This window comes from Scyliorhinus torazame, chromosome 7 (assembly GCF_047496885.1).
Source record: "Scyliorhinus torazame isolate Kashiwa2021f chromosome 7, sScyTor2.1, whole genome shotgun sequence".
Taxonomy (NCBI): Eukaryota; Metazoa; Chordata; class Chondrichthyes; order Carcharhiniformes; family Scyliorhinidae; genus Scyliorhinus; species Scyliorhinus torazame.
Genome location: NC_092713.1, coordinates 246,711,230 through 246,725,845, shown reverse-complemented (window position 1 = coordinate 246,725,845; position 14,616 = coordinate 246,711,230). Strand labels below are relative to the sequence as shown.

Below are 14,616 nucleotides of genomic sequence, written 5' to 3'. Positions count from 1 at the left end.
CATCGTCAGCAAATTTCCCCATTATCAGTGAAGAACTTTTACAGTGGTCCCAATCTAGTCCCTATCCATGTTTCCAATATCTGTTCCACAATTATTTTCTTTTCTTTACAACGTATAATGTCAACTGACTAAAACTAGTTGCCAAATCTACAAAGTGTAAACTGAAAATGTTCTTTTCTTTATCGCACACCTTAAAATCCATAGCCACAATTTGATTAAATCTGTCGCTAAGGGCATACTCACTCTGGGGTGTGACGGTGTTCTTCTATATTTATTACATATATCACATCTATCCCTTATCTGTATAAGTTTGGTGTATTCTTCATCTCTGATACCAGCATCCCTAAGCAAACGTTGAAATCTTTCGGAAAATCGATGGGCAAATTGCTGATGCAACGTTAACACAATCGACTTTTTGTCTTCTCAACTGCTGTTCTCTGATGCTAACAGTACTTCCTTAATATTTGTACAAGAAAAATTAGGATTCATTAATGGAATACTATAGTGCCCAGACTATGTAAATTGTAAGTCCACAGTATTTCCAAATACGATGGCCTTGTCATTTTCCATGTCAAGTTTCATATGATTTCTTCATCGATAGTTGGCTCAATAATAAAGGTATTTCGCTGGATACAACATCCGTGCTAATAAAATGATTCCTATCGGTGATTTCACCACTCTTTTCAGTAATTTAAGAGTATTATCATCCCCAAATCATGGAACTTCCAAGTTCTTTAACCTTGTTCTGATCTTTGTCACTTAAAGAGTCCAGGTAACATCTCAACCAATCCATTCCACATACCGTAGATGTACATCTGCTGTCTAATACAGAAAATACCTTGCGTCTTATTTTGCTTTTGTATAGTAACAAAAGTGCCAAGGCCATTCCTTGTTTTTTCCCCGAGCAAAGATGTAACCTATGTCCACATGGTAACTTCATCCTTCCATTAGTCACAGGGTTGACACTCATCAAACGATAATGGGTAGTCGTAACCCGACGCTCTGCACTTAGATTCAGCAATTTGCTTTCCAAATTTATCTAAATCACTCTTCTAGGTTAGAATTCAGAATCTTTCAGCCGAAGGAATTTTAGGTTCCAATCCTTTTTGCTGACTAGCAGGAATCTTCCTCTGCTACCCTTGTTGAGCTCCGATGGCATCTCTATAATCAGAACTAGAAAGCAAGTCTTGACTTCTTCAACTCCAATTTTATTGTGTTCTACAATCACTTTTCCACTCACAGTGCCACCTGTAGCCTCTATATATCATATATATCTAACGGTTGGAAGAGAGAATAACCTGGGTGGGAGGGGACTTTGATTAGGCTGTCACTTTCCCAAGGAGCTTGAGTCAACAGGAGTCTGACGTAGGAGTCATTGTTGTTGAGATGCTCCAGGGATGAGTGTAGGGCCAGGGAGATAGCGTCTGCTGTGGACCAATTGTGGCAGTTTGTGAAGTGCAGTGGATCAAGGCAATCTGGAAGGTTGGATTTGATGTGTCGCATGACCAACCTCTCAAAGCAGTTTTTAATAATAGATGTCAGGGCCACCGGTCAGTAGTTGTTGAGGCACATTGCCTGGTTCTTTGTTGGTACCAGTAAGATAGGGGTGTTCTTGATACAGGCGAGAACCTCGGAATGGAGTAGGAAGAGGTTAAAGATGTCTTCAAACATACCCGCCAGTTGGTCCATGCAGAATCTGAGTGCACGACCAAGGGTTCCATCAGGACCCGTTGCTTTCCGTGGGTTAACTTTTGAGAAGGCCGACCTAACCTCTGAGACTGTGATGGTAGGTATGGGTGTGTCCAAAGCTATTGGGGCAGGTGACATCGGTTCATTGGCTTCCTGCTCAAAACAAACATAAAATGCATTGAGTTCATTGGGGAGGGGTGCTCTGTTGCCAGAGATTCTACTCGGCTTTGCTTTGTAGCCCATTATATTGTTCAAGCTTAGCCACAACCAACGAGAGTTTGTATCATTAGTCTGGGACTCTAGCTTAGTCTGGTATTATCTCTTGGCATCCCTGATGGCTTTGCGGAGATCGTACCAAGATTTCTTGTATAGGTCAGGGTCACCTGTCCTGAATGCCTCACCTGGATTTCAGTAGAGAGTGGATCTCACGGTTAAACCATGGTTTTCGCGTTGGGGAACGCACGTACTAAGTTCTTTGTCACGCAGTCCTCAACACACTGTTGCTCTTTTTAACCTTAGTCTATTTGCTCTGTTTAGGTCACCTTTGCTCATGAGTCGCCAGGTATCTTTATGATACCGCCACGTGGTTCAAGTTCAGGTTATGATTAATAACACAGCACACCGCTTAGTAAGGATTAAAACAACGGTCATTTATTATATACAACAAGCAATATTAATACCCTAATACTACTTTCTATATAACAAACCTATCACTACTGGCCAATACTTAACTTAGGAAGAGCCCACCAGGTCAGGGAAACGAATGGCTTGTCCAATCAAATCTGTCCCGCGGGATTCAAAAGGCTGCTACAGGTCTGTGGCTAGGTGTCTCTACCGGATAGTGATCATTGGATTCAAACTTACTGCTACCGGTGGCTGGTCTTGCGAAGGTCTCGAGCAGGCGAAGATGAGAGAGAGAGATCTTATCTTGGACCATTACTTTTATAGGGCCCAGGGGCTTCCCGCCTCCCGGGGCGGCCCTTGACCCTGAGTCCCAAGTGATTGGATTCTGTCCCCAGTCTCTGGGGTCGATGTGTCCAATGGTGAGGCGATTCCTTGATCGGGGGGTGGTCGCTCACCTGTCTTTGTTTCGGCCACTGCAGGTGCCGACAGGTCTGGCCCGGTATTCAATTGCTAATATGTTGCAATTGTTTCCGGGGATAGCCGATTTAACTGTGGATGTCTGAGTAGATTAGGTGTAAACAGTCCTGAATGCAACTGCGGATACCTGGGTTGATGGGCTGTTGAAAGCCTTGAGTATTGATCTGGGCTATGTTCCCCGAGCTGAAGCTGCAAACCTGTCTGCAGCTGCCTGCTTGTGTCTTCTTGGCTGCTTCTGCTTTTCCCAGCAGTCTTTCGGTTTAGCCATTTTAAACTGAGTTTTGGCCAGATTAATCGGAACGCAGCCATTTTACATGGCTACAATCCAGCCTTGTGATTCTAACGCGAAGCGTGAAGGATCACATAAATTTTATCCTCTTCGTTTTCCGACTGGGGGGTGGGGGGGGGGGGGGGCACCTCCCCCATGGCCACTACTCTGACCCTAGCTATGCACAAAAATTTACCTAAACAATTCTTGAGGGCGCTATGTCAGGCAGGGGCATGTATCTGTAAAAAAAATAAACTGGGAACCTCTAATTTTACCTAAACACTCTATACTCCTAAACATTGCATTATCCTATCTTCCTAAAACATACAACAACAATCACAACATTTAATATACTCTTTCCTGGCTTGGCAGTCAAGCTCAGGATCATACATTTTTTTTAAATGAAACGTTCCGTATATCTCTTTATTTACAGGAATAATGCACATGAATACTCTTTATTCTTTATACGTCCCGGGATCTGGGGTCTGGTCATAGCCGAATATCGGGTATCGGATCCGATATACCGGGGTTCGAGCGCGGTACGCTCTCCTTTTCCACTTGCGGAGGCGCATGGTCTGTACTGCACAACTGAGTATAGCCAATGCCAACAGTACCTCAATGATGTATGATAGAGAGTACCAAGTTATGAACTTGGCACACCAGGATAATGCAGCGTGGTTGGTGACTGGGCCCCCGGTACTACTGGGCAATGAAGCGTTAACGGCAGGGGGGTTTGGAGTAATGGGGTTCGCGTTCCCGCGCAACAAAAAGTCCATCATAAATATGTTGAGCACGAAGAAAGGCGTCCTCATGGCTGTCTTCTTTCTTTCCTTTTCCTGTTTTTGCTGGTTTTCTCTGGACTTGGAGCTTCTGGAGTTCTGTAAGACAAGCGTAGTGTGTGTAAATACTTCGGTTTAATATCTGGTGTGTTAGTGTGTCTGTCCTTCTTGGGGCCAATTAAACCCTTATAATTGGTCACAGCATGTGACTCTCCCCCCATTTTTTTTTTTTTTCAAAACAAATGTTTGGACACTGACAACTTCCCAATGGTGGACCAGTGCTAACTTTATCATCCAAATGATGTAGGGTGTAAATAGCATGTGGCAGTAACCCAAAGGTTGCCTAAATAAAATAAAACGGTTTTTGAAAGTAAAGTTCGAATGAGGTGCGTGTGGGCCGCGACGGGTAAGATTTGGGTGGAGTCCCCGGGTAGGACGGCTACCAATACCGTATCTTCCCTACCCGAGCGTTTTTGACCAACGGGGGGGGTCCCCAGGCAGGGCGGGTCTCACGCCGTTTCTCCACTGCCTGAGCGACCAAAGAACGGACAAAAATGTAGTCATCATGGTGGGGTTACTGTTCTGATTCTACCATCAAATCAGAAGAGTAGCTACGATCGGGTGTCTGGTCTGGTGGGCCTCTGAGGCAAGTCCTCAGAGGTATCGGCCGAATGGGCGTGTGGCGGTGGTGTGTGTCTGAGGCAAGTCCTCAGAGGTTTCGGCAGAATCGGCGTGTGGCCGCGGTGGGTGTCAGTGGGAAAAGTTTTAAAAGTTCAGGTGAATGGGTGTGGGGCAGTGAGAAAATTCTCCTGTAGGACGAACAACATTTAACAAACGGACAGACAACATAAAACATTTAACAAACAGACGGACAACGTAAAACATTCTGCAGGTTCCATCAGAAAGGACAACACTTTTCACCAAGTGTCTCCTTTAAATCATCATGTGGACACCTCAGTTCTCGGTCGCTATGGGCTCTGCCTTTTTCTTATCGAGAATGCCTGTCGGTTGGGCACTCTGTGGTTTCTTAGTGCCATTGCATTCTCTAGCAAAATGTCCCAATTTTCCACAATTGTAGCACTCTTGCGGTTTGGCTGGGGGGCTGTTCTTTCCCTCGTTTACCCAGGCGGGGTTGTGGAGAGTGGTTCTTACTGCCTGCACGTCTGCGGCGGCTTGGTTTTCCTCGAGTGTTCAAGTGGCTGATTTACCGTGAGCCGCTTGTTCCCAAACGCGGGACAATCTCTTGATCACCCACTTCTCATTATGAGCCTCCTCCGAGGGGTCATAATTGTTACAGGCATTCTGTCCTGCTTCCGTGGCATGGGAGATAAGGGTGCGGGTCCACTTGGCCATATTGTTTGCGGACAAATGGGCGCGATCTACGTTGCCGAAAACGGCTTCAAAATGAATCCACAAGCGTCCTGCGAACGCTGTGGGGTGTTCAGACTTTTCTGTCTGCATTTATTCAGACCGTCTACGGGGTCGCCCCGGTTGTACCCGATCGCATCCAGGATCGCGGTATGCATTTCTGCAAGGGTGCCTCCTCCTACATTCTGTGGGTCGGGAAGGGCTGCTGCGACCGATGGGTCTGAGCTGAGGACCGTGAGCTTTACCTGCTCTTTCTCATCCAGGCCGTACATGGTCGTCTGGTGTTTGACGGTGGCAAAGAAATGGTGTGGGTCTGAAGCGGGGAGGAACGGTGTGATTTTGGCACACGCGTCCCGTAATTGGGTCACTGTGAGGGGGGTGGAATATAAGACGTCCGCCGCGTCTGCTGTGGTGGTGCGGTGGGTTGTTACAGGGTTCATGGGAGCCTGTATTATCTGTTGTGTGGGGGGTGGGGGTGCTTTCCTCCTTTGGGGTTTTCCCTGCGCACATGCTCCCTGAACATATCTCTGCGCTGTCTCTTGCAATTCTTCCCAATCAGGGCCGTCTTCCTGTTCTAAACTTTCCCCAAAGGTTTCTTGAAATCCCTTTTGGACAGAAAGCAGTGCTTTCAAGTCTGCAATCTGCTTTCGGCACTTAGTATGGTCTAAAGTACTCTGCCTTTGTTCCGTTGTTGTGGCGTGGAGCGCTCTCAAGGCTGCCTTGAGATCACTGCATTGTTTCTGGAGCTTCTCTAACTGGTTTTCTGTTTCTTTCTTTACCAGGACTGCACGCTGCAGGTCCTGATAAGCCTTCTCATATTGTGACTGGAAACTACTCAAGTGCGCCAGACAAGATTGGTGACCCGTTTGGCGTCAGCCACCTCTTGGTCCTTTGCTGCTAATTTCCCTTTCAATTCCTGGTTCTCTTTCTCAATTTTGCATATATCGGTTTTCCTTATCCGATGTATGCCTTCTATTTCCTTGCGGAGCATCCTGACGACCTCCTCTGTGCCTCGCAATTGTGCCAGACAGAACACAATTGCCATCGGCTTGCACGCTTTTGCTAAACTCTTTCTGTGAATCTCACTCAGGTTCTCCCACCAAGTATGCCCTATACTTCCAGGACCTGAGTTGTCGTTACTGCAGAAATCCTTCCACATGGGCCATCCTTTGCCCTGCAGAAATTTGCGGATTTCCACTTCCCAAACGGGACACTGTCCCGCTCCTTCGCTGCTGACTGGTGCGACAGCAAAATCTTCGGGGTTCATGAGGCGCTGCATCGCTTGCATTGCCTGCATAGCTCTCTCTTATCTGCTCGTTACGTTTGAATTTGGAACAGGGGGCTAAGGTGGTGTGGTAGATGTGGGTACGGCTTGCGCTAATTTCCGAAATACCAACTGCCGATAGTTTTGATGCAACAAAAAGTCTATCAGTTTTGCCTTATAACCCTGTTAGTTACGCATGCATATACACACTTCCGAATTGTGAATTATTAACCAGAACCGCTTGAACACTTGTGTTTTTTTTTTTCCGATTGGATTCTAATTCAAAATGTTGGGGTTCTCCCGGAGTGGTTTTCCACTTCTAAGTCGGGTCCCGTCAGGATGTCGCCAATTATGTTGCTCTTTTTAACCTTAGTCTATTTGCTCTGTTTAGGTCACCTTTGCTCATGAGTCGCTAGGTATCTTTATGATACCGCCAAGTGGCACAAGTTCAGGTTATGATTAATAACACAGCACACCGCTCAGTAAGGATTAAAACAACGGTCATTTATTATATACAACAAGCAATATTAATACCCTAATACTACTTTCTATATAACAACCCTATCACTACTGGCCAATACTTAACTTAGGAAGAGCCCACCAGGTCAGGGAAACGAATGGCTTGTCCAATCAAATCTGGCCCGCGGGATTCAAAAGGCTGCTACAGGTCTGTGGCTAGGTGTCTCTACCGGATAGCGATTGTTGGATTCAAACTTACTGCTACCGGTGGCTGGTCTTGCGAAGATCTCGAGCAGGCGAAGATGAGAGAGAGAGAGATCTGAACTTGGACCTTTACTTTTATAGGGCCCAGGGGCTTCCCGCCTCCCGGGGCGGCCCTTGACCCTGAGTCCCAAGTGATTGGATTCTGTCCCCAGTCTCTGGGGTCGATGTGTCCAATGGTGAGGCGATTCCTTAATCGGGGGGTGGTCGCTCACCTGTCTTTGTTTCGGCCACGGCAGGCGCCGACAGGTCTGGCCCGGTATCCAATTGCTAATATGTTGCAATTGTTTCCGGGGATAGCCGATTTAACTGTGGATGTCTGAGTAGATTAGGTGTAAACAGTCCTGAATGAAACTGCGGATACCTGGGTTGATGGGCTGTTGATAGCCCTGAGTATTGATCTGGGCTATGTTCCTAGAGCTGAAGCTGCAAACCTGTCTTCATCTGCCTGCTTGTGTCTTCTTGGCTGCTTTTCCCAGCAGTCTTTTGGTTTAGCCATTTTAAACTGGGTTTTGGCCAGATTAATCGGAACGCAGCCATTTTACATGGCTACAACACTTACTGATCAAGTCTGTGATGGTAGTGGCATACACATCTAGGTTGGCTGCCGAGTTTTTGAAAATGGACCAGTCCACTGACTCTAAGCAGTCACGTGGGAGCTCTTCCGTTGCTTCGGACCAGCATTGCACAATATTCTTAACTGCATCCTCCCACTTAAGTTTCTGCTTCTAGGGCAACACGGTGGCGCAAGTGGTTAGCACGGTTGCCTCACGGCGCTGAGGTCCCAGGTTCAATCCCGGCTCTGGGTCACTGTCCGTGTGGAGTTTGCACGTTCTCCCCGTGTTTGCGTGGGTTTCATCCCCCACAACCCAAAAGATGTGCAGGTCAGGTGAATTGGCCATGCTAAATTGCCCCTTAATTGGAAAAAATGATTTGGATACTCTAAATTTAAAAAAAAAGTTTCTGCTTCTTTGCCGGGAGAAGGAGCACCTTCTTGTGGTCTGATTTTCCGAAATGTGGTCGGTGGATGGCACAGTAAGCGCTCTTGATGGTTGTGTAGTCGTTATCAAGGATGTTAGGACTTCTGGTGAGACAGGAGATATGTTGGTGGAATTTTGGCAGGACACTTTTTAGGTTGGCCTGGTTGAACTCCCTGGCCACGATGAACAAGGCCTCCAGGTATTCAGTTTCCAGGTCGTGTATAGTGGTGTACAATTCATCAAGCGCCTCCTTTGCCTCCGCATGGAGTGGAATATAGACCGCTGTGATGATGGCAGAAGTGAACTCCCGTGGAGGGTAGTATGGGCGGCATTGAGAGAAGTCTGACCGTGTGAACAGTAAAAGGTTGCTTCTGGAGTGATCCTGGGCTGTGGTTGCAATTTCAGGGTCGCCCAGGGGAGGCATGTTTGCAATCCGGTCGGGCCCCAGGGTTCTGCAAGGTTGGTTCTTCCTTCCGAAGCATTCAGGTCCCCTCATGGCATATTCTCTGCTTTGGGGGTGATTGTGTTGCATTTGGGACGCTGGCAGCGTCTTCCTGGGTCGGGTCAGGTCATGTGGCCAGATCCAGTGCCGGTGGGCACTCTTGTGATCAGGCCTCCAAATAGGCCTGGTCGGTCCTCCAGATCGATTTCCTTCCTTCTCTTTCGGTGAGATGGGGCAATGGGCAGTCCTCTCTGGGTCAGGTCGGGCTGGGTCACATGGCTGGATGCCGGGTCGGGTGCTTCAGTTGCTGGGTCGGCGTTTCGGTCACCAGGTTGGTCGCTCCAGATGCTGGGGCGAGTTCCAAGCGAGGTTGGGGTCGGGCCTCTTTGTTGGACCTCTTCCGCTTCCAGGTCAGGGTCAGGTCCCCATTCAAGTCCTGCCAGGTCGGTCCAAGTCATGTGGGTCACTCCTTGGAAGTCGGAGAATGTCCAGATCTGAAGTAAATGTATAATGTAACATCTCTGTTCAAGAAAGGAGGGAAACCGAGAGCTGGGAATTCTAGGCTAGTTAGTTTAACATCTGTCATTAAGAAAATGCTAGAAATCATTATTAAGGAGGCAGGAGCAGGACGTTTAGAAAATCACAGTACAATCAGGTAGAGAATTTGTGAAAGGGAAATCATGTTTGACAAATTTTATTGGAGTTCTTTGAGGATGCAACAAGTAGGGTGGATAACCCCCAACTATAGTATTCCCCCTACTACAACTACATTCCTTTTTGCTCCTCCCATTTGACTGACCCTTGCACCATGTTGCCATGGTCAGTTGCTCATCTTCCTTGCAGTTCCTGCTTTCGTCCACACAAGCTGAAAGAACGTTGAACCTTTTGGTTAATTGCAAGAGCTGAAACTCCTCCTTGCTAACATTTGGATTCCTGTACTACTTACTTGTAATCACACCCTCTTGTCCTGACCACAGACCAAATCTGAAGTACCTAGCCTAATGAGTGTGCCTTCCTCCCAGAGTAATGTATCCAGGTAATTTAGTTTCTTACTGTTTTACAAATCTCATGTTCTTTGTAAACAGCAAAAATGGGAAAGGTTTTATCTGATGGCATTAATTACTGATCAGATGAAAATTCAAAAGCTCTGCCCACCAGGAAGGAACCAAATGCTCTATTTATGATTATATGAAAATTTTTCGACAAAACAAATGCTCACTATATATTGATAGAGTTGCACTTGTATTTTATTGATTCTGTTAGCATATTATAGCTTTTAATATTGTCAAGATGCACCTCGGTCCTTTCGCTAGTAAACATGCTACAGAATATTTTTCCCTTCATGAGAGTCCTATCTAATTGCACAAAGAAAACAAAAAATAATTGAAGTATTAAGCCTCCAACCCATGCAGTCCACAACTGACCTTATTACCAAAACAAGATAGTGATAAATAAACATGAAGGAAAAATACTGTGGCGTTGCTACTTGCTTCTGGACCAGGCATGGAATCCATTTTCTTACTGCAAGTACATTTTTTAATGTAAGTAGGAATATGATAAGGACAGAAGATGCAATTAGTGTTCCATTCATAATACTTTTTCCAAATCCATGGAATAAGGTATTGTAGGTGATTCATGTAAATGATGTAATATGTTTGCAGATCATGGTGTAGATAATTTTAATTATCATACAGTATAATATGAAATTGTTGTTACGCATAAGCGCTTAATTTTGATGGAATGAATGATTACACTTAAGATAAAATGAATAGCATTAGTTTACCTATTCATAGTAATTCTACAGAATATGGAGAATTTACAAGGATTTAAAAGATAAGATTTGGTATTAATTTTTCAAATATCAACTTTCAGTATTACTCACCTCTAAGATTGAGTTGCAAATACTCCACATGATAACTAACCTGATGTGTTTCCTCAAAAAATGCGCATGTGTACATGTATCAGACAAAATTATCATGATTACAGTATAATGCTTATATCTGTTTTTCACACCAGGGGGAATAAAAAACAAGTTTTGAATCTGAATAATGTCTGGTTTTACAGTATATATATTCAAAACATGCAAAAGAACTTTACATTTTTTATCTATTGTCAGCCATCCCTTCTGCCATATGAGCTGCCTAAAGGTCATTTTATAGTGTTGTTTCATAGTACCACGTAAGTCTGAAGTTGTCCATTTTGTGAAAATAAATTAAATTTTCATATCATTTTATCTGCCCATTGATTTTTTTCCCATATCCTTTTATACGCTCAAGAATTTGGCTATATTTTTGTTGAAACTATGTTAATGCTTTCGTTTGAGTGTACTGTATATGCAACTGCCGCTCGCACACTGTGCTTAGTGGGACTTCCTGTTTTCAACGTGTTGGATATTTACTACACTGGAAACCCACTCAATTTTCTCATTCATTTTGCATGCAACCCTTCTCTTCTCTTCAGCTACTGTTGAGGCTATTGAGGCCATTGAGGGTGTTGAAACTCATGAAGGTAATATGCGGTATTTGCTCACTGTATTTGTTGTGATAGCTTTTAGTGGTGTTGCTGTATTTTACGTACGTTCTTCAGGTTCAAGAGCCATGGGCGTAAATAGGCTCTTTAATGCAAGAGAACCAGATTCCACAATGTGAAAGAAAAGAGTTTTGATGTATTTACAATATGCCAATATATTTTTTACCCTAACTCCTCTGCTGTTGAAAAAGTAGGATAATGGAATGTTTTCGCTTTGCCTTATTTACGCCTATGAAAGTAGAAAATGCGCTATATGCCATAACCGTAACATATTGCAGCTTTAACAAACTCCATCATTTTTGTGTCTTGATCCTGTCCATTATTTAGCTGCAGTTGCACAGTTTGTTCTTGTTTACGTCTAAATTTAACAGTACAATGCTGAGAAATACAGCTGAACAATTTGTACAGATAGTCAAGCATTCCTCTTTAAATATATGTTTCCAATACACAAGAGCTAAAACAACAACTGTTGGCTAAGTGGTTGTCTGGTGACTGGTGATGTTTTGTTGTACAAAGGAACAGCAAGTGCTCCTCAAACCCTTGCTGGTCGCAAGAGTTTGTTTACTTTTGATTTTAATTTCCTTTTGAAAATCTTACAATTTTCCATGTTTATGACATTAACCTTTGCCTGTCCCCATGAGATAAGTTTTTCTTTTGTTTTACAACGATCCTAAATATGTTTAGTTCTAACTTCCCCCCCCCTTCCTTTCCGGTTCTTTAGCAGAACGTTCTCAGGGCAGACAAAGTGTTTTGTCATTTTTCATATGTAGGACTTTCGTCTACATCTAGTTTCTAACTAAAATATTACTAAGTTACAGAAGTATATAGGAGTGACCTCTGCTACAGTAGGTACTTGTATGTTTGTGTCAGCTCTATGTTATAGTTTCACTGTAGATAAGTGTAACATATTGTGATATGTTTTTGTACCTTTTCGTAACATCCAGGTGTAAGAAATATCGCAGATAGCTGGAAATAAAATCTGTCTAAAGAAAAGTCTTCAGCTGATGGTATTTAGTAAAGGAACTCTATTGTTAAAATCTGCTTACAAAATAAATATGTTGTAAACCACTGAAACAATGATACAGGTTAAAGTGATTGTTGCTGAGTTGCAAAACAAAATGTAAGGTAAATACAATTACAATTCTACGTCAATTTAGTGGTTGAATTTCCACAAGGGGTGAGATAAATATCCACTGTAATGTTAGTGGAAGATCTGCAAAATCCCCAGAGAATCTGCCTTTCTACTGCAATCAGGAAAACCTATCCTCAGAAACCTAATCCCAAATTTGCTGCAGGAAGTGAAACTAAATACTGATCAGACAAGACTTCAATTTTTCTTAACATATATATGCCTGAAATTATATAACCAACAAGTTAATTGTTTGTTTTTCTTTTTCTACTTCTTAACCTACACCAAACAATAATCCAATTCTAGCCATCCGAGGGTTTACACCTCAGCATAAAATCAGTAGTTTTGAAGAAGCAAAAGGCCTAGACCGTATCAATGAGAGGATGCCTCCTCGAAGAGATGCAGTACCCAATACTGGCAGCGTTCATTCCACTGGGAAAATGAATGTATCCGAGTCTAACGGGACAGATGACAACAGCAACATCCAGTGACCTGCTTTTAAGTCTTCGACAGTTCTGCAGTTGTACTGTGTCAACTGTTTGGTATTCCAGCCTCTCATATCCAAGACAGCGTACTGCTCATTCGGAAGCAAAGAGTTCGAATAAATTTATAAAAGAAAACACAAACCCCATAACTTCCTCACAGAAAATTAGTGATAGAAAGCTGGAAACCTTGGCCATCTTGTTTAGAGGGACTGCCACCAGTGCTTATAGACAAGGTGAGACTCAATGCAGATTGTGTATTAAAGCGTGATCTGAGGCTGTTCAGTTGTTTACTTGTTTTCCCTAATGAAAGCAAGGATAGACATTTACAAAGGTCTCTTGTAAACTTGGGTAAATTGTTTCACATTGATACATCCAATGGTGCATTTGAGAAGTAGCACCACACATTTCAAAACTGTTAAAAAGTAAAAATGTTTCATACATAAATATAGTTATATGATTAATATAACTTAATTTAAAATAAAAGTTTTGCTACTAGTATTGAAATTCTGCAATTATATAAGTCTTAGAAAATCAAATTTGAAGTTGCAAAATGTTTTAAATGCCAAATACCAGATAATTCTGTTTTGTACAAAGACCCCCTGCCCGATTTCTGCGTATTTGGATGCTATCAGGACTGTTTGATGGTAACTTACTATCCGATCATGTTGCTTGTAACTGGAATCTAAATTACTGGTATTTATCTTTTTGTTGCTAAGTTTCAACATAAAATAACTAGGTTTTGCTTGTCACTTGCCTGTAATGAACGGTTACAAATGGCACAGTATTTTTTTGTAAAGTAATTAACGTGCACCACTATAGTGCCAGAATTAGGATTTGTACAGCATCTATAGAATGCATCTATGCATGTGGTTAAGTTTCTTAACAATATGTGGAGCTATATTTGTGCTGTGTTTAAAAAAAACCTGGCTGTGTTGTATTCTTACTTGCTTTCTCTTTGCAGAATTGGTAAAGCTTTTGAGTTATTGCAATTGATGTACAAACATTGCAGTTAATTTGACAGTTAAAATTATTTGTATTTTTTAAGTTCTCTGTATGTAAAGGAGTGGCTGATAGCACGAATGAGCATATTCAGTGAAACGTTGATTAGTCCAAAGCAACATGTTTGGCTGCCAATGCATGATAGCATGGGTATCAAAACTATTAAAATGAATGAAGGCACAGTGTGGTGCCTCACTCAAAGTTAAATTAAGCATATTATCCATTTTCTTCCACTCTTTGTTGACTCTTTGTTTTGTCAAAGCGTGAAAACTTTTTGAAGATTTTCATGGATATGATCTTGTAATTCCTCTTGTCATTTTCTCACCTGCAACTGAGGCTTCATATTTCACTTGTTATTTGAAACACCGACATTGTAAGCATGCCCTCTGGAAACTCAGAAACACTTTTTTACCATTCAATAAAATGTGCATGAACCCATCAATTTCTTGAAGATACTGTTTTGTAAAATCATGAATAAAATTTTACTAACTGTTAGAATAGCAAGTAGGCAATTGTGATGACAAAAGTAAACACGGCCCTATATTACATTGCCATGAAACTCACTGCATGTTCAAATGTTGCCATGGCAGATAGTTCAATATAAATCTGGAATTAAAAGTCTAATGATGACCATGAAACCATTGTCAACTTTCGTAAAAACCCACCTGGTTCACTGGTGCCCTTCAGGGAAGGAAATCTAGTCTACCCTACATGTAACTCCACATCCACAACAATGTGGTTGATTCTTCAATGGGCTCAGGGATAGGCAATAAATGCTGGCCCAGCCAGCGACGCCCACATCCCATGAATGATTTTTAAAAATACCATCAAACTCTCAAATTGTCACTGGAAAACCTCGGTAA

At 43.0% G+C, this 14,616-nt stretch overlaps 1 protein-coding gene across 5 annotated transcripts in view; it reads left to right on the top strand.

Moving 5' to 3' along the window:
- Positions 1–14,195, top strand: part of LOC140426929 (protein phosphatase 3 catalytic subunit alpha-like) — a 603,583-nt gene extending 589,388 nt beyond the window's left edge. For 4 of the 5 annotated variants that reach the window (XM_072512223.1, XM_072512226.1, XM_072512227.1 and 1 more), the window contains 2 exons: positions 11,072–11,119; positions 12,576–14,195. In XM_072512223.1, coding sequence (XP_072368324.1) covers positions 11,072–11,119; positions 12,576–12,760 — 233 coding nt within the window. In that variant the 3' untranslated portion in view covers positions 12,761–14,195. The remainder of the gene's footprint in view (positions 1–11,071; positions 11,120–12,575) is intronic. The other variant, XM_072512224.1, reaches the window with a different exon arrangement.
- The last annotated feature ends 421 nt before the right edge of the window (positions 14,196–14,616 follow it).